Source organism: Oncorhynchus mykiss, chromosome 12, assembly GCF_013265735.2.
Source record: "Oncorhynchus mykiss isolate Arlee chromosome 12, USDA_OmykA_1.1, whole genome shotgun sequence".
Taxonomy (NCBI): domain Eukaryota; kingdom Metazoa; phylum Chordata; class Actinopteri; order Salmoniformes; family Salmonidae; genus Oncorhynchus; species Oncorhynchus mykiss.
Genome location: NC_048576.1, coordinates 67898326 through 67918592, shown reverse-complemented (window position 1 = coordinate 67918592; position 20267 = coordinate 67898326). Strand labels below are relative to the sequence as shown.

Sequence of the window (20267 nt, the reverse complement as noted above, 5' to 3'; positions counted from 1 at the left end):
TCTGTTATTTTCAAGCTCACTTGCTGTATAGCGTTGGAATAATACTCTTTGGGAGTTGTAAACCTTCCAGGTGATTACGTAATTCTGTCCAAAATCAGGTTGGAGGTTTTGAGTTTTGATTTGGATTGAAGGTTAGCTGTAGAGGGTAGCATCCTGTATATATTCCTGACAAAAAAATCAAAGTTTATCTAACTCTAAATCTATATTTTTTTAAGAACATGGGGAAAAATGCAGGAGCTCATCTGATCATGACCTCTCTCTCTCTCTCTCTCTCTCTCTCTCTCCCTGTTTCTCTCTGTCTGTGTGTGGAGGAAGAGTTCACTCAGTGTGCGGATTATTTCTCCCATGAGGCCGAGGGGGGGAGGAGAGCCCCGTCTGTCAGATCTGCCCACGTTGCCTTGCGGTTACCGTGCCAACCCCTTGGGTCGGAGGGTGGGAGGGAGGGTGAGTGAAGCAGGGTATCTGCAGGCTGTCAGGTCTCTGCCAGGTCTCCCCGCGACAGGCCAGACCAGACCGGCTACATCTCCACTACAGCCAGCGTCTGTTGTTTTCAGGTTAATGTCTTATTCAAATGGCCTTTGCATACACTGGTCTTGTAGTCTACCGCACCCACTTCTGTTCTCGATGTGTGTGTGTGTGTGTGTGTGTGTGTGTGTGTGTGTGTGTGTGTGTGTGTGTGTGTGTGTGTGTGTGTGTGTGTAGGCCTGCTGAGCCATACAGAAGTCAGGATGACTGGAGGGCGTAGGAGGGCCCAGGTTTTGGCCTACAAGCATCTCTCTCTCTCTCTCTCTCTCTCTCTCTCTCTTTCTGTCTTTCTCTCGCTGTCTCTCTATCTCTCTCTCTTTCTCTCTCGCAATCTCTCACTCTTTCTTCTTTATCTTACCATCAATGACCCCCTTCCCCCACTGATGCACTCTACCTATCTCTTCCCTTTTGTCTTCCTGTCCATCTCTCTCTCCCTGTCTTTTTCGCAGCTTCTCCCTCAGTCTTAAAATGTTTCTCTCAGAGGTCTACTTATCTCTCTTTATCTGTACTGACCCTTAGTCTAGGAATGGCCTCTTGTCCCACTGGCTTTGTCCATATGTGACCGACCAGCTCGAATGCGGTCCTATGTAGCACTTTTTGGTTCATGGCACTCATGGTTCTCACCCCCTTCCATAGACATAGTAACTTCCGGAAGACGTCCTCCAACCTATCAGAGCTCTTGCAGCATGAACTGACATGTTTTCCACCCAATCAAAATATCAGAGTATGAATCTAGTACTGAAAGCAAAATGTACAGCTAGCTAGCACTGCAGTGCGTAACATGTGGTGAGTAGTTGACTCAAAGAGAGAGAAAGACAATAGTTGAACAGTTTTGAACAAATTAATTTCTTCCAAAATTAAGGAGAAGTGAGAGCTAGAGCTAGCTATATTTGGTTGTATTTTTTCTTACTTTCACTTAGCTAGTGAATGCAGCTAGCTAGTTTAGCCCACTCAAACACTCAGCTCAAACAGTGAGGGATGCTATGTTAACTAGCTGGCTATGGCTATCCAACACTGGGATTCTTCCAAGTCAAGGTAAGCATTTGGTTTTATTAATTTATTGCCACCGCTTTCTGACTGTACACTGTACTGCATGATTGTAGAGGGTTTACGAACACATTTGTTATAGTAGCTATGTTGACTATGGCGTGACAACGATGCAGGCTGTGTGTGGTGGTTATAGTGGTCATGATATGAAGGTTTGGCTTGGAAAGGTTTTTTCGTCTGGTCACAGACAGATGATGTGTTGTGCACTGATGCCCACAAGCGAAGGAAAAAGGTGCGAGGAGGAGAGCACGTAGATAGTTGCTGTTTTCATGTGGATACTATGAAAGTGAACTGTGTTTGCGTGTGATCACGGGTGTATTCATTCCACCGATTCTGTTCAAAAACACTTGTTAAATGGAAGCAAACGGAACGAAACGGGGATAAAAATACCTAAATTTGTCCAATAAAAATTCACATTTGCAACTGTTGGACTAATGATTACTCCCTAGATCGGCTAGATGCAGGCAAGAGTGTGCAAGGCGGTATTGAATGTGTCATAAGCTATGTTGTAGCAACCTCATGATGGGTACAGGGAAAATGCAACTGTCATGTAATAGCCTAAACCTATCAATGTTACATTGAGCTGGGTGAATGGAATATGAATGACAGCCATCCAATATGCTGCATCTTGAACGGCACCGACCGCCACTGGTCTACATACATCATTCACACCCTCTTAAGCCTTAGCCCCACCCATCTCTTTAAGTATTCACATTTGAGGCCATGTGCTAAACAGAGTGAGTAAGGTAGTGTAGTAAACAACCAAAAATTTAAAGAGGTGAAAGTAGTAGCAAAAATACACTTGATCTAGTCCTTGGTTTATATCCTAATCCAGTGTTTCCCATTCCTGGTCCTCCAGTACCCCCAACAGTACACATTTGACATATAACGTTAGCTAGCAAGCCAGCCAGCTAACGTTAGCTAGCTAACAGTATGCTTTAACTTGCAAGGTAAATTACTTTCTGACTAAACATGTATAATATCTGAAATTGTACCTAACTAGACGGATGAACGCTTCTCCCTCTCTGTCATGGATGCCATGGTTGCCCTTAGTTTGAAGATGTAACCCGAAGACAGGTGTTTTATACAGCCTTCTGTGTTCTCTTTTCGACTCCCTCTGCATATTTTCAATCAAACGGCAGAATTTTCTCAGTCTCCTTAGCTGTTATTCTCTGCTTCCACTGGGCGTTCCACTGATTTCAAAACTCGGTCAACTTCTTCCATGACAACCACGCTGTTGATCGCCGCTTCTTCCCCATCACTGTCACCAGAAGACTCTACAACGACTGCTTCAACGAAAATGTGTTTTACCTAAATCAGGGATTTCCTCATCGTCTGATTCATTTTCAGAGTCAGAGAGAGTCAGCATGGCACGATCGTCCTTCAGAAAGTATTCCATCACAACTTTTCCCCACTGATCTTTGTCGATAGTGCCTGTTAAATTCAGGACAGCACCTTTTCAGTTCCTCATGACATCTTTCAAAAAAGACATGGTAGAAAGGATTATCTACACATACAGAGCAGCTCATGTTATAGACAGAAGCATGCTACATGGCATACTAATCTGAACTCATCTCTCGGCATGCCCAGCCTATCCATTATCTCAGCCAATCATGGCTAGCGGGAAGGTTCCTGTCTTTTTCTGTGGCTAAACCTACTAGGCCCGTAATTGAACAATTTTATTTGTATTTACAGATAAAATACAAGTTTGTTATTAAGGCACATGAAAGTTCACATGTTCCAGAAGGCATTTTGATTAAAAAAAACATATTGTGTGTGTGTGTGTGTGTGTGTGTGTGTGTGTGTGTGTGTGTGTGTGTGTGTGTGTGTGTGTGTGTGTGTGTGTGTGTGCGCATGAGAACAAAGCAGTGGCGACAGTGGTTAAGAGACATGACCTCAGATAATTCGGTGCTGTGTTTTGTGTGCTTATCGGGGATTTTTGAAGGAAAGAGTGACGTATTGCAGGCCACAATGCCACCCCCTGAGGCTCGCTCTCTCTCACACACACGCACGCACACACGCACACATATATATATACACACACACACTTTTATCTCTATCTGACAGAGCCAGTTTCTCTCTGGTCAAGGACAGCTCCCACATGATCTAAGAAGAAAGGAGGGCAGAAGGGAGAGGTGAGTAGAGGAGAGAGGAAGACAGGAGGAGAAAGAGACAGATCTAGACAGGACAGAGAGAGAGCGGGAGGTAGAGATGATGAGAGGACTTAGACTTGTTGAAATAGAAATGAGGTGGTTGCAAAAGGAGGAAAACATGTTTTGTTCAGAATATATATATATTTTTTTTCTAGAATGTTTTGTGCTAAAATGTAGCATGAAATGTCAGTGGGGAGCATTGCAGTTAGATAGGCACCATTTGAATCACTGCTTTGTCGCTGTGAAAGAAAAGTAGCGTGTGCATGCGTGTGTACATGTGTACATGTGTGTTTGCATAAGCGCATGTGTATGGTGTGTGTGTGTTCAGGCAGGCCCCAGTAGTCTATAACCCGTGTGTCTCCAGTGAGAGGATGTGTACCAAGCCAGGCCCCTCCAGTGAGCCCGTCGACTCCTTTTCAATCGACGACTCTTTTCAATTGACGCCTCGCTCGGAATATTGAAAGCCCTGTCTTCTCCAATTACCATCACTGTCTCCCCCCACCTCCTTCACTTTCTCACCTCTTCACAAACTCCTCCTCTCCTCTCTTCATTCCCTGTTCCTTATCTCCTTTGCTTTTCTCTACCATTTTCCTTTCCTGCCTAACACTCTTTCTTTTTACTTTTTCATTCCTCTATTGCGCCATATCCCTCCTTCTCCTATTTATTTTTCTACTCATTGTGTTCTCCCTATCCCTCTTATTTGTCCAGTTCTCCTCTCTCTATCTCACCTCGCTTGCCCTCGGTCCTCACCTCCTTTGAACCGCTTTCCACTTTCATACGCTCTCTGTTGCCTTGTCTTTTGCTCAGTCTGTCGGTGGCAGAGTTGGAATTGGCTGCATTGCTACGACATCATGTAGTGCTTCAGTATGCAAAGCTGAGAAGCTGGCTGGGTTTTCACACAGTGCAGCGACAGCATAATGTCCTCCTGGCATCACACACCAGTGGATGAGGGGCTAAGTAGTCCCTGTTAGCAAACCAAGCTCGTTCATTTGGAAAACCAACCTACATCTTTTATAGGAAGAACTGTGAGTTTTGGCAGTAATAAGTTGCTTCCTGAATTCTGTTGTGCAGCTAAGACACACATTTTTGGAGGCCTCTCTCTCTCCCTCTCTCTCTCTCTCTCTCTCTATGATATTTGAGATCCATTTTCTTTTGGCAAGGCAAGCTAGTATCTTCAAGTGTTTTCTCCTGTGCATGTTATATTATTTTCCAGACACGCTCAATAAGGATTTTTGGGGATTTCCTCTGCTCCCTTCAAACAGAGGGAAAGTAAATTCTACATCCATCCGATATAGAAAATTGGATTAATGTTGCCTGTAAATGAAGGCTCTAGCCCTCTGCCTCCCTCTCCCTACTATTTCTGTCTTCCTCAGTCACTCTCACTCTCTTTCTGTCACTCTTTCCTCATCTCCAATTTTCACATTCCATCTCTCTTTCACCCCTCCCTCTCTCGTTCTTTTCCCCTCTAGTTCATTCTTTCTATTTCATCTTCTCTGTGTATATCTTTTTCTGCTTATTTGTCCATTTCATGCACCCCTTCTTCCTCTCATCTCATCTCTCTCTCGCTCTCTCTCTCACCCCCCCCCCCCCCCATCTTTCTCTCTCTCTATCTGAGGTCTCTGTGGTTGGGCTCTGCTTTCCATCCCGTGGGCACAATTCCAAAGCGAGCCGTTTAGACGCTCGGCTGATTTATTTTAACGCCTAGTGTGTAATCGCCACAAATTCACCCGGCCCACCAAGAGCCAGAACTCTGTTTTTCTTCTCTTCTTTGGACTTCTCAATCCTTCTCTTCATTTCTCTCTCTCTCTCCTCCTGTACTAATTTCAGAGTCCGTCCCCCTCTTAGCCGAGCCTGGCAGGGATTGGTTTGTCCTATCCGTTTATCTGTTCCTCAGGGCTGTGGTAGGGGGCTGAGGGTAAAATGCAGGGAATGGGGGAACTAAAAACAACACTTCAAGGGAAACCTGGAGTGGGAGAAAACAAACATTTGGCCGCCTCATCTCGATCCCTGAAGCTTTTTTTCCTTGTATGAAGGAGGACTGGATAGATGTCTTATCCGAGTGTGGAGCGTGGATAAAAGGTTCTGCCACAAAAAAGGATGTTATCTGCTGGGTAAAACGCTCGTCCCCCCATATCGCACAATCAAAGAAGAGGCTAGCTGTGGTTGGTACCAGGGGGGAGTAGCGAAACAAAGCTGGGGATGGAGCTTGAGATGGAACTTGAAAGTCCTGTTTGGAGGGTCGTTGTGAAACTCACACCACACCGCATTCCTCACAATGTTCACAATGTTCTTTTCCCCTTTCTACTTTAAAATGACTGAGTTGATTTTGGCATGTTATTTGGAGCATGCTAGCAGGGGTGCGTGCAATTTTGCCAACAAAATTATATTTGTAAGCCATATTTCTGGTTGCGTACTGGACTCTCGCATCCTAGTTATCCATAAAAGGTATTCAAAACCTGTGTGGAGAGAAGGATGTGGCTAAAACCTGGTATAAAACATGTCGGGCAAATTGGCACCCATTTACTGATATAATTAGTAAATAGAGCTGCTATAAGTGGTTATGGCCAGGGCACAACCTGTCCCCCACCCTGTCCCCCCACAGTCCTCCAGGCACTGCACTGTTGTGAGGAAATGCAATAGAGCATTTTGATTATTTGATTTACTGTAAAGCCTGGCTTTCTCACCCCGAACCTCATCCATTTGCCTTTTTTTTCCTTCTCGTACTGCAGAGTCTGATGTTTCTCCTACCAGTGACCTTTGAACCCCTATAGACACTTTCTGCCATGTCCAGGCTTTTGCTCTACTGACCTTGACCTTTGAGGGTCAGCCCTAGTGGTGCCATCCACACTATCTATATAGCATTGGCTCCACTGTACCACAATGGCCTGAATTCTAGTCTGTGTCCATCCCTCCCTGCTTTTCATTTTCATTTCCTCAGCTTTTATCAACCTACAGTGAGCTAGCCACACACAACCCTCCCACTCATACTGTTTAAAGTCATCCTCCGTTGGCTCGGGGATCTCTTCCCATTTACTCGTAGCACAGGAAGGCATGCCAAAACGGATAAGGGATCTGATGAGTGAAGATAGCTCAAGCCCTCCGCGTTCCTCTCTCTGAAGACCTGATGCTTTGATCGTTCCCCTCCGTCAGCTTTGGGCCCAACCTTCTGGGCCTTTAAACCATGCTTCTCCCTCGTTCTCATTAACTGGCTTGTAAATGCACACGGACATATCCTCAAGTGCATTGACTGATACACACATAGATGCCGATACGCACGCACGCACGCGCACACACACACACACACACACACAGACTATAGACTAGCGTGGGAGCTGCAGACAAGGCCCACTCATTGCTTGCAATTATACTATGTCAGCAAACTTGCTGCTAGTGGCTAATGACTCACTCTGTCCATATCGGTGTGAGATATTCTATAATGCTCATCTCTTAATAAATGCATGACAGAGCGAGAGAGAGAGAGGGAGAGAGAGAGAAAGAGAAAGAAAGAAAAAGAGAGAGAGAGAGAGACTGGAACTTATGATGGTGGTTAGGTTAGCATCTTCTTCCACTCACACTGTGCTTAGTTAAAATCCTACAGAGGGGACAGAGCAGAGGGGACGGGTGGGAGGGGGAGGTTAAGAACAGAGGGAAATTCCTTCCTCTCTACTTTTAACACAACAACACACCATACCACAGCTGCAATGTCAGCCCATTGGGGAAGGAAGGCATGAGAGGACAATGTGAATAGTATGGTACAAATTAGATGACATATTTGTTTTGTTCAGGAGACTATTACAGAATAAGCTACAGTCCAAGATGGAGTACATGTGATCATTATGTACTGTATGTTATGGTTTGGTATGTCTTTGAGATGACTGCCCATTTGGTAGAAGGGAAGAGACCTGTGGTGGAATAGTAGGATGAGGGTTGTAGTCAGACTGCAGATGTGTTGTGTTTGCAGTTAAACTGGATGTTTATTTTTCAATATTTTTTGATTTTATTTGAGAGTTTAAGGCTCCCTGTCAAATCATATAGTGCAGCTTACGGTCCGCTGAATGAGACGCTTTTGAAAGGGAGAGCTTAATCACTGTAAGGGTTTATTTCTATTGGCTCTCGTTCAGTCTCAATAGAGAAACCTTCATCCCTCAACCTTCCCAAGAGCACTTGATATGAGCTATTGAACTGGCAAATCACATCCAGAAACCAGGTCCAGAGGATCCATTCCAATGTCGACAACAACAACCAAAAATAATCGGATAAGAGAGCCCTTTGTCAACGTTTACAGACTTAGACACAATAACCGCTTCAGAGGACCTAGACTGGTGTTACACTTAATAGTCTGATTGGGCTTCGTCATGGTCTTCCTCACTCTCACTGTTTTCATTTCAGCACGCTGCTGCGGTGCACACACAGGAGCAGGAGTTTAGTCGAATATTTCCCATCTTCTTGAATCCTTGACTGGATATGTAGGCTAAATCATTTGGCTTTAGTTAGCCTGTGATTGGGTGCGCTTCTATCAGTGTCCGTATGTGGGAGCACACGTGAGAATGAATGTGTGGCCATGTGTACATTTCATTTTCACTATGTAGACTGACACCTTTATTTACGGTGTTGATTCGTGACCAGCTGTAGACGTGTTCCTGATATAGACTCCTCTGTGCAATTCAATAATACGTGACTCTCCTCACTCTCTCGCTCTGTGTTTATGCAGCAATTTCATATTTCACCAGGCTCTGATACCTCCGCATGGTCACTATGCAGTCGGGACAGAAAGAATTCCAGGTTTGTCAGAAGCAAGTCGATCAAATGAATCACGTCTTGGTCAAAAACCACGATCGTGCCTCAACCATTTAAAGTGTTTTTTCCCGAATGAACAGACAGCCAGACATTGGATTGGATATGGATGGTGCTGTAAATGTCATCCCCTGCCTGATCTGATCCAGTAGAAATGACAGCGAGACTCCGCGACCTTCAACCTCCCTTGTTTACTTTAAATGCAGGAAGTGTTGCTCCCCCTCAGGGCGTCAATTACATGCACGTTGACATACCACAGTGTACTGTACACATACGCAATCTCTCACACACACACACACACACACATTCACACTAACACACACACTTACTCTTGCGCACACAAACAGACACCACAGCGCCCCAGCGTGACACTCACAGAATCCATCATGGATATTAGCAGGGGGTTCGATTTCTCCCGTGTTTATGTTTCATCGTTCTCTCATCATTCCCCGGGATCCCCATTCCTGCCGTCAGATGTCCTGATGTTCTGTGGGCTGACAGCCTCCATCCACCAGAGAGAAAGCAGAAGCACTATCGATCCCTGCCTTGCGTTCCCATTGATTTACCTGCAGGCAGCACTTTCTGGGTCTTATGGATTCAATAGGATGCCATTCGGCCTGTAATAAAGACCACCTACAACAAACAAAAACATTTTGACTGCTCACTGTGAAGGTTATTAGACTTTTTTTTTTACTCTGAAATGAATGTATTTGCATTCGTAATGATGTCTGATGTAGCAATGGGCATTTTGGACTGTTTGAGTAATCTTGTCATTTACTCGGGTACTCAAATGAAATGAAAAAAATATATCATAAAAAATATATATGTGTCACATATCAGTTTGAGAACAATGTAAAAAATATATATATTTGAATTAATAAAGCTGCATACAAACATGGTCTCTTGAGTAAGGCAGCTCCATAAATGCAGGTGTTTCAGCCTAGCTCAGTGCTTTCTGTGGTGGTGGGGCAGCCAGTGGAAAATACGGTGTCACGACTTCCGCCGAAGTCGGTCCCTCTCCTTGTTCGGGCGGTGTTCGGTGTTCGGCGCTCGACGTCACCGGCCTTCTAGCCATCGCTCATCCACTTTTCATTTTCCATTTGTTTTGTCTTGTTTTTCACACCTGGTTTCAATCCCCCAATTACTTGTTCATTATTTAACCCTCTGTTCCCCCATGTTTTTTTGTGAGTGATTGTTTTGTATGTAGTGAGGTCTGTTTATGTGGGCTCTCTTTTGTATTGCATTTGATTTATGTTGTGTAAAGTACGTTTATTTACTCATACCTGCTGTCCTGCGCCTGACTCCTAACCAGCTACACACAGACCGCATTACATAGGGGTTGCTAATGTTCTCTAATTGCACCGTGATTGGCTCAGTGTTCTGTCACACATGGGGGCACTACCTCACCGCCAAATCTACGAAATGAACTGTTTCGCTGCCATACAAGGCTCAGCTGATAGCCAGGTGTAGCAGTGGTAAGGTGTTAGGACTGCTGTTGGGACAGCTTTATGTAGGCCCTAACAGTTTGTCGGTCCCGTTTGTCACCTTTATAGTGCAATTCATGTATTGTTTAGTGTTGTGTTGTGTAGTGGCTTTGCTGGCATGCATCCCAATTTTTTTGTGGAGGGGGGTTTGCCCCACCAAGATTTACATGCTAAAATCGCCACTGAACATGAAACATTCAGAATAATCCATTTCCTCTCCAACAACATTCTCCCACTCAGAATTCTACACGGATGAAGTTATTGACGAGTGTGTTTATTTTATTCCTGTATCTGACTTTTGAGGTTCCGTTTTTCGCAATAAACTTGTTTCAGTGGACCATAGCTTTGGCCTTGGCTGAACAGACAGCACAGTCTGAGGCTTGTGTTTTCAAAAGCATGCTTGGCTGAATATATTCCAGAAAGAGTTTTCATGCCCTTTAATTTGCATTTTATGTTTCACACTGTTGCGCAGGTTTATCCCTCTTTCATTTGCTACTGTTGAGTGTACCTCATTTCCTTTGCAGAACTACATGTCCAACGGCAGTTTACCAAACCAAACACAGGCTATATCGTTCAGTATCCGTTCTTCCATACTCTGATTCTCAGCACCCCCATGTAGACTATTTCTCGAAACTATGAATAGCTTAGCTTGCAGACTCATAACGAGCGAGGGAGGCATTGATAAGACAATGATGACGGGAGTCTCGTTAGGCTCAAATACGTTTTTGCATTCGTTAATTAGCGAGCTTCCTAGGGATTAATTCCCTCTCCGTGTCCCATGTGCAGAACTTGTCAAGATGAGAGGGATTGTTCTATTCGCCGCCTCTCAGGATCACCAGTCACCGCCATGCTGGCACATATCCGTCATCCCAGGGCCGCTACGCGACTCCCTCCCTCCGCTCAGCACTGCTAATAGCAGCGGATTACTGAAGACTGAAGATGAAAAGGCTTTCAATTCCCCACAGAGACGTGTGTGTGTGTGTGTGTGTGTGTGTGTGTGTGTGTGTGTGTGTGTGTGTGTGTGTGTGTGTGCATGGCAGACTTGGTTGTCCTGTTGAACTGAAACTGCTGTGCTGGGATACATGCAGGAGATAAGAGGAGGTCTTTTCTTTCAGCATCCCCTCCCCACACCTCATTAGCGAACAAGGCTTCCAGGGAACATCAAAGGCACAACCATCACACACAAAAGAAACGCATCCCGATTCCCAAGGATTTTTATTGTCTAAATTTAGATTCTAAAACCGCTGTTGAAATGACGCCAGCCGTCATGAAATGACGGTTTTCAGAAGGGGGTGATAATAGGATTTTTCACTTTCGATCATCACCCTGTAGCTCTGTTTTCCTCAAATCTTTGGTGGCTGTTTGAAGTTGCGGGAAGCGATGCGACTGCTTAAAGCCACACTGTCTGTCTGTCTGGTGTCTTTGAATTGAGCCACCAGCTTCAGGACTTTTTGACATCTTTAGAACAGAAAGCTGCAGTTGTTGTTGTTTGTTTTGCCTACTTTAAGTAGCCCATTAGGGGAATATTACGATTCTTGACAAAAAGTCGGAAATTGTTTTTCAGACTTCATTGAAAAGTAGAGAGGTCTCCTCTTGATGTCACCTCAGTCTAGTGGCTGAGTCTGGCTGGGAACTGGAACTGGGCGCAGTCGAAAGAATGGCCAACTAATGAATTCATGACACCGTCGTGACAGGACCCATTTGTTACCTGGCCTTGAAACGTTTGGCCCGATGGTGTCTTTTTTAGTAGAATCTCTGGCGTCGGCACAGCGCTTGCCAGTGCAATTTAAGATTAGGAGAGAGGGAGAGAAAATAAGTTGTTCCTCATTGGGGGCATGTGAGGTAAGGCATGTCCCTTTTGTGATCCCGAAAAAGCAGTTTTCAGATCTCAGATTCGACCTGTATCCTCCTCTCCCTTGTGCTCGGGTTCCTTGTGAGCTGTGCCCACTTACGTGGCAGACATGAGATAATTAGCCGAGGCGTGTGAGGCAACGCTACTACTCTTACCGGAACAAAGTCTCCGGTAATTACGGGGAAGAAATCATTTGCTGTCCTTTTGGTCCGCTTCATTTATCCTCTAGCTTTGTAGTTTGTAGCACACTAAGTTCTTATGCCAACTCATTATTACAGAAAGGTATTCCGAAAGTTCCTTTGAACAAACCAAACTCATCACTTTTATCGTGCTTGTGTGAAGGGCAGTTCTTTTGAACTAACTTTTTTTTTTAAAGTGAGAGCAAAAAGTAACTGGCAATAACGTCTTGGTTAGTTGGTCTAATATAATAGACCACGATTCCTCTCTATCTGGTCGGTCACATCATTCCATTGAAATCAATAGAAAGTTCACCACTAGCGAGGATAGTTTTTTTTTTGTCATGCTCAAATCATTTGTCACCCTCTGCGACTCATTTGGAGACTTTCTTATGACATCTGGCCCTTGGCTGCGCTTTAAAAAGACAACGCGTAGGGCTGAACTACGGCACAAATGAGCCGAAACCCTGCTGTTACCTCTGAGTTTGAATGCTAGTCCATGTTGCTCTCGTTCACATGGGGAAACCATGAGTGATGGTGCGACGTTGACATCTACTAATTCCCAATATCCTCCTATCCTATTCTGTGAGTGCACCATGTTTAATCACCCTCGTCGATCTCCATAAGTACATTAGTGACATCATTTCCGTTTATGATCACCCGCCATCCTACGGTGATCAGTCTGTATTGATTGATGAGTATTCATATTAGATCAGCTACCCTGTGGAGTTTAACTGCTGGAGTGTAGCCACTTGCAGAGGATGATGTGATTTAACCAGACATGTTGTGTGCACTTGAATAGGTAGCGTAAATCTCTAGGAATATCTCTAAATGATCATTCCAAGTCATTTAGGATTTTTAATAAGCAGAAGCCTGAATGTTTAGAGTGATACACCCCACTCAACAGAAGTTTGACCCACATATGTATAGTTTCCCGCTACCCTACCTGTCTAGGCCTACATCCTGTGCAACTGTGCCTGTCATGGCTTAGTGAACTATCATTTCCCATAGGACCTAAAGGGCACTTCCTGCTGAGCACAGTATGTAACCTCAGATTTACTAAAGACTCTTCAGATCCCTGAGCTCCCGTACATACTATACCCTCTGACTCAGCAAATACCTTATAGGAAGATAAGGGACTGCTGCTTGGTTATAGAGTCTATAGAGGTACGCGGGGGAGAGGAGGGGAGCAGACGGCATTAAAGAGTTGTGAGAGAGGGAGATACAGTAAATACTGCAGAGGTTTTGCAGTTTGACTCAGCAGATACTATTCTCAGAGAGAAATGGGGTTGGATGGGGAGAGAGGGGGAACTGAGTAATGGGGTTGGATGGGGAGAGAGGGGGAACTGAGAAATGGGGTTGGATGGGGAGAGAGGGGGAACTGAGAAATGGGGTTGGATGGGGAGAGAGGGGGAACTAAGAAAGGGTGGTTGGATGGGGAGAGAGGGGGAACTGAGTAATGGGGTTAGATGGGGAGAGAGGGGGAACTGAAAAATGGGGTTGGATGGGGAGAGAGGGTGAACTGAGAAATGGGGTTGGATGGGGAAAGAGGGGGAACTGAGAAATGGGGTTGGATGTGGAGAGAGGGGGAACTGAGAAATGGGGTTGGATGGGGAAAGAGGGGGAACTGAGAAATGGGGTTGGATGTGGAGAGAGGGGGAACTGAGAAATGGGGTTGGATGGGGAGAGGGGGGGAACTGAGAAATGGGGTTGGGTGGGGAGAGGGGGAACTGAGAAATGGGGTTGGATGGGGAGAGAGGGGGAACTGAGAAATGAGGTTGGATGGGGAGAGAGGGGGAACTGAGAAATGGGGTTGGATGGGGAGAGAGGGTGAACTAAGAAATGGGGTTGGATGGGGAGAGAGAGGGAACTGAGAAATGGGGTTGGATGGGGAGAGAGGGGGAACTGAGAAATGGGATTGGATGGGGAGAGAGGGGGAACTAAGAAAGGGTGGTTGGAGCAAAGAAAGAGGTGGGTAATATTCTGTAAAGTCAGAAAAGGAAAACATTCAGTTGCCTCTGTATAATTTGGGGAAAGAATGTGAGGGAGAAGATATTGCTTGTAAAGGCTTTACATATCAAAGGCTTCTTGTATACGTTTATCCCTTATACACAATATCTTCTCTGAGTACGGTTACATGCACACAATACTGGTATTATTGTGAATAGATTAATGTAATAGATCAATTAAAATGTTTACATGCTCTGCAAGAAGAACCATTTTTCTAATAATCCTGTTTACATGGGTACATCTGAAATCAGGCTACCTGATGGCTCTTTGATAAACACAGAAAATTGCCAATCAAAATAAACGTTCTACCACATGTTATTTTTGAGAAGAATATTTGATTCTGAGTGCTGGCCACTCAAAAATGTGCAGTATTGTCACAAAAACCAATGCCACAGATGTCAACATTTTTAATGGAGTGTGCAATTGGCATGCTGACTGCAGGAATGTCCACCAGAGCTGTTGCCAGAGAATTTAATGTTAATTTCTCTACCATAAGCCGCCTCCAACGGCGTTTTAGAGAATTTGACAGTAGGCCCGACCGGCCTCACAACCACACACCACGTATAACCACGCCAGCCCAGGACCTCCACGTCCGGATCCTTCACCTGCAAGATCCTCTGAGACCAGCCACCCGGACAGCTGATGAACATGGGACCAACATTTTACATGTTAATTTTACATGTTCAGTATATTTTTTACCACGCATAATGGTGAAATATTTGCTGGAATTTTGTCACTCTAAACTGGAACTTTTTTGTCATGTAGTCTCACAGCCGCAACTTTTTGCTGTAAAATGGACAATACAGTTGCATTATATTCCACTGGGCACTCGCAGATTGATTACCTGAGCCAAATAGTTTGAAGTGTTTTTTGAGGAAGTCAGGGCTTGTAGTGCAGGGTTGCTAACATTGTTTTGACTGTTAACATTCATGAATTTTGACGATGCTTATATGCTAACTCGTCGCCGTGCAGAAGTAAATCATGGATTCTTGTGGATTCTGTCACCATGGCCTTCAGACAACTCGGGTAAGGGTAATTCGACCCAAATATAGATCTGACCTGAACTATCCCTTTAAGTGACATTTGAGCTGCTGTCAGGGTGATGGTGACAGAAGGGTGTTGTAAACACCTGAATGATTTAGGTAGAGAGGACAAAAGCAAAACTCTGCACAGCATCCACGCTCCAAACTCATTTACAGATCAGTGTGATGGTTTCTCTGGAGCTCAGTTTGATGGTTTCTCTGGAGCTCAGTGTGATGGTTTCTCTGGAGCTCAGTGTGGTGGTTGTGTCTCCACTGGAATACTTAGGTCAGCCTGACATCAAGGTACAGCATGTTACTCTAACTTACTACCTCTACATCACAGCAGCACTGTCAGTCACCAAACAAGGGACCACTTCCTAACATGCAGTCAGCTCCTCACAGGTCTAGGAACAGAGGGTGAACAGAGCAACAGGGAGGGGACAACAACAGCACTAGCACCTTTTCAAAGGTCTGAGAACAGTGGGAGAGTGTCAGTGAGTTTAGAATAACAGCAGCAGCAACTTTTCACAGGTCTAGAAACAGTGGGAGAGCATTAGGTAGGGAACAACAGGGCCAGCCCTATACATAAGCAGGGTCCCACACACTTTTTTTGGGGGGGGGGGGGGGGAACTCAGTCGTGGTCTCAACTTACTTTTGAGAGTTTGAATAGTAGAATACACAAGGTGCAGTTTATAAATTTGGTTGTGCATCAGCAGTTTTTCTCTTGTAATGTCAGTCACTCAATTAGCCCATGTCAGCAAAGATTTTTTAGATTGGTAAGTTAGTCTAGCCAGCTATCAAAAATGTGTACTAATCATGGTCAAATTATCGACTGGGCATGTAGGGCACATGCCCAGGGGCTCTGACCTCCAGGGGGCCCCCATTGATTTAGTTAGTCACTCTCTCTCAGATATCATAACATAACTTAAGTCATAGCACAATGTGTAGAATTGCAGGAAATGAACTCACTTTTTTTTTTCTCTGCACCTTCAAGAGTGGGGCCACTAAATTGTTTTCCTGCTAGGCGGGTGGGGGGGGGCAACACATTTTCACTTAGGGCCCAAAAAATGGTAGGGTCGGCCCTGGGGATCAACAACAATAGAAATAGAATTAACAACAGCAACAGCAGAAGCTTTTCACCGCTCTGAGATCAGTAGCACAGCATGTGGGGAAGGAAAGTTGGGAACACTGGCTGGGTTTGTAATTGGAGGCTGACCGGGGGGGAGTGACAGTGTCATCAGATCCGCTCCAGGAGTTTGGCAAACACGGCGTATCTGCAGCCGACTGTGATGCCAAATAAACGGCCGCTGCTTTCATCTGCATGGCCCGGTGTGTATAGCGGTTAGAGAGAGAGAACGAGAGAGACCGTCATCTCATTATCAGATCCTGGAGATGAGTCAGCCATGGAGAGACGGGATGACCGTTGACCTTGTCTACACACACACACACACACACACACACACACACACACACACACACACACACACACACACACACACTGTCAGTCACACACACACACACACACACACACACTGTCAGTCGCACACACACATCCACAGTGAAGTATAAGTACCCAGGACCCGTGAGTCAGCCGTCAATACATTTGTGTGTCATCAACATCAATACGTCTTACACACATGCAAACACATCACACGCACTCTGTTGACCTGCAATCGACAAACGCACACACAAACGCACACTGCCAAACTTGCACAGACCCTTAAGGTCGAATAGAAGAGGGTAGATCTGCTGGTGTAGCGTTGTTCAGCTGTGCGTCGTCCAAAAACAACCTCCCTGCGCCTCAGATCCCTGGCAACAGCAGCCTTGATGTACTGTGTGTGTGAGTGAAAGAGAGAAGTGGATACAAGAGATGAATACAAGAGAGAAGTAGAAACATACAGGGAGCGAAGCCAATAGTTATTGATACAGCAAGCGGGGGACTTGTAAAGGTGAAAGAAAGAATGGGATGGAAAGAAAAGGAAGGAGAAAAAGAGACTACGTGAATATAAACCATGACCTTCACTGGGACAATGGACAGAAAACAGGAATTTCCCCTCTTCTGCTCTTTCCTGCCCAGGTTATTTCTGGCCTTGACCTATGGGGATGCACGTCTATACACACACACACACACACACACACACTTAATACTCTTCAAAACAACTGACCGAGATTAAACCCAGCAGTACGTGGTGTGTATAGCCTACTTTAAGTAGTATCACAGTTGTATTCTAATGTAAAAGGAAATACAAAAATCTCCTTCTCTTTCTAAATCACAGAGCAGGGGCAACAGACAAGGTTTTTCCCTTTGAACCAACCGAAGCCTTCAGATAAACTGAATGAACAAACAGACCCTATTCGTTAATGAAGAAGAGTTTCAGGTGGACGGGTTTTTTCCCTTTGAACCAACCGAAGCCTTCAGATAAACTGAATGAACAAACAGACCCTATTCGTTAATGAAGAAGAGTTTCAGGTGGACGGGTTTTTTCCCTTTGAACCAACCGAAGCCTTCAGATAAACTGAATGAACAAACAGACCCTATTCGTTAATGAAGAAGAGTAATATGCTAACTGTGTATTATTTCATTATGTCAAGGCAGTTCTGTAAAAATACATTTTGAATTCCACCACGTTTTTAAGTGCTTTTTAACGAACTAAATACCATCCCTGGCCACCGTTAGCTGTGTGTGTGTGTGTGTGTGTGTGTGTGTGTGTGTCGATATGAGACCCTCCATGGCCAGTTTGATTAATGACTTGAGGAAAACAGGCTGTGTGGCATCATAACAACAACAATTAAAAAAGCAATTTCCCAGAAGCCTTGTGTGTCCCCAAGCGACAGTGAGAGAGTGGTGGAGTTGGTTTTTATCTTTTCCAGAATAAACGGAGCGAGAGGGGGGGGGGGGGACAGAGAGAGAGAGAGAGAGAGAGAGAGATACTTTAGAGAGGAACAGTGGTTAGGAAAGAGGAAAAAGAGAAAAAGCATTTGGTGGAAAAGCAATTTTTTGTACAGAGGGTTGAAGGAACGATTGAGAAAACACAACATAGAGAGTTTAATGGTGTGGCTAAAAATGAGCAAAGAGATTAGGTGTCCACAGAGAGAAAACAGGAGGGATGGATAGAATGAGAGATGGGGAAAAAGAGGTTGCGAGAAAAAGGCGTGTCTGTGGAGATTACAGAAACAAACTTAAGAATGACAGGAAAAACGGCTTCTGCCAGAAACACCCTTGTGCTAAAGAGAATTGTCAGTTTGTCTTAGACAGTGGAGGTTTCTAAATGTTTCATATCGAGTCCTCACATTCCGGTTTTTCCTCTCAAGGTGCTGCTGAGGTAAACATTGAACGGTAAACTTGAGCGAATGGCTCTCTGAAAGCCCGTTATGACAGTCCAGAAGTCCAAATCTGCTTTTTTATGAGTTATGCTTCTGTTTTCATGTCACCCTGCTATTTTGTGTCAGACAGACAGGCTTCATTGTCTCGTAAGTGGGGGTGTGGATCGAGGCCCTCACTCAGTAGCATTGGCTCTATGGGAGATTGTGTGGTTGGTGTGGAAACTGGAGGTCTTTCATCCACCTGTCAGTCACGCGGAAACACTTCATTACGTCGTGAAGGGGGTGATGATGAAATGTATGAGCCGTTTTCCCATGCCTGGAGAAAAGCAGTTACACTTTGCTCATTTGTTTTGTTCTCCGTCTGCCTTGCAGTCAGTTTAAGCTCAGTTAAAGAGTCGTATTTGTCATCATTTCTTAGCTAGTTCTCATTCGGTATGGAGAAAATGTGGTTTATATATAGGCTAGCATATTTGGGTTTTAGATACCTCGCTTTGAACAAGATCAGCATCAGATACATGGACAGTGGACATACACACACACACACTCATGTTGCGCTCCACACAACCACACATTCCAAGTAGCCTAGATCCCTCATCATGTATTTATCACTTTGTTTTATGTGCTGTTCAGTAAGTGGTTAGCAAATAGATCTGAGCTATTTGGCAGAATGGCCAATTCAGACATGGATTAGCCCAGAGGAGAGCAACAAACAAAAAAGATTTCCCTCCCAAAATTAGGGTCAATAATTGATTTAGCTCCTTCCAGCAAGTACTTTGCAGCTATTTACGTCAGCAACAAACACGCAGAAAACCTCTCTGTTTTTGTCACAAACAGCAGGGGACAAAGCTCTTTCCCATAATGCATTTGGATTATTTCTCTGCAATACCACCGCCACCCTCCTCCCTCTGTCACTCATCTCCACCATTGGCCTAATTATAGTCATGAATTAAGCATTGTTTGGCAAACGGAAAGTAGAAACCTTTTTTGAGGGAGAGACGCTTACCACTTCTTAAATGTCACCGTCTCTCCCCCCGTCCCGTCCCCCCCCCCTGCAGTAGTTTGGGTCGGGCTGTAGGGAGCCTGTCCCATTTACGCCACTCTCAGTCCTTACTGTCGTGCTGCACAAACCCAGTTCGATTTTATGGGGACACTTCATATTATATCGACATTACTGTGACATTTTACATCATTTGGAGTGTCATAGTTTAGTTGTGTCTCGTTGTGTCTCTTTCATGTAAGCATTGGACAAACAAATAAACAGCCAAAGGTGTTTTTAGAACTTTTCGGTTGTTACCAAGCGGATCATATTCTAGTTAGGTATACAATGAGTTAATACAGTAGATGCTCCATTGTTCTTCCTTGAGTTATCCCGCAGGAATAAGGGCATTGTAATGTATAGTTGCTCTGGATGCATTTGTTTTTGTTTTTTTTCCTTCAGATTTATTAGCTCTCCGATGGTCGTTTTTCCCATGCATGTCATTTAGCAGACGCTCTTATCCAGAGCGGCTTACAGTAGTGACTTCATACATTTTCGTGTTTATTCGTACCGGTCCCCCAGGAAGAGTAGCTGATGCTTTTGCAGCGGCTAATGGAGATCCTAATGAATACCAAAATACCAACCCACAACGCCGGGCGGCTGCAAGGGCCATGCTCTACCAACTGTGCCACACAGGACCATGATTCATGGCCTAATGTTCTCTCTTTCTATTTTTTCCTCTCTTCCAGAAAGTTCTCTCCAAAGGCCAGTTTTGAGACTGGACAGTGATGATGTCCATGCAAAGTAAGTATTTTGTTGAAGACTCGCGGGCATCGTTTAATCTGCAAAGAACTGTCCTTGATGAGCCAAAGTTTGGAGCAGGGTGCTGCTGTACCCTAGAAAC

General features: G+C 44.7%; 1 protein-coding gene across 4 annotated transcripts in view; it reads left to right on the top strand.

Moving 5' to 3' along the window:
• The window catches only part of LOC110538107 (junction plakoglobin), a 59283-nt gene that overhangs the window by 14088 nt on the left and 24928 nt on the right, over window positions 1-20267 (top strand). For 3 of the 4 annotated variants that reach the window (XM_036938138.1, XM_036938141.1, XM_036938140.1), the window contains exon 2: window positions 20113-20167. In XM_036938138.1, the coding sequence (XP_036794033.1) occupies window positions 20152-20167 (16 nt within the window). In that variant the 5' untranslated portion in view covers window positions 20113-20151. Of the gene's footprint in view, window positions 1-457; window positions 555-20112; window positions 20168-20267 lie in introns of those variants that run through there. The other variant, XM_036938139.1, reaches the window with a different exon arrangement.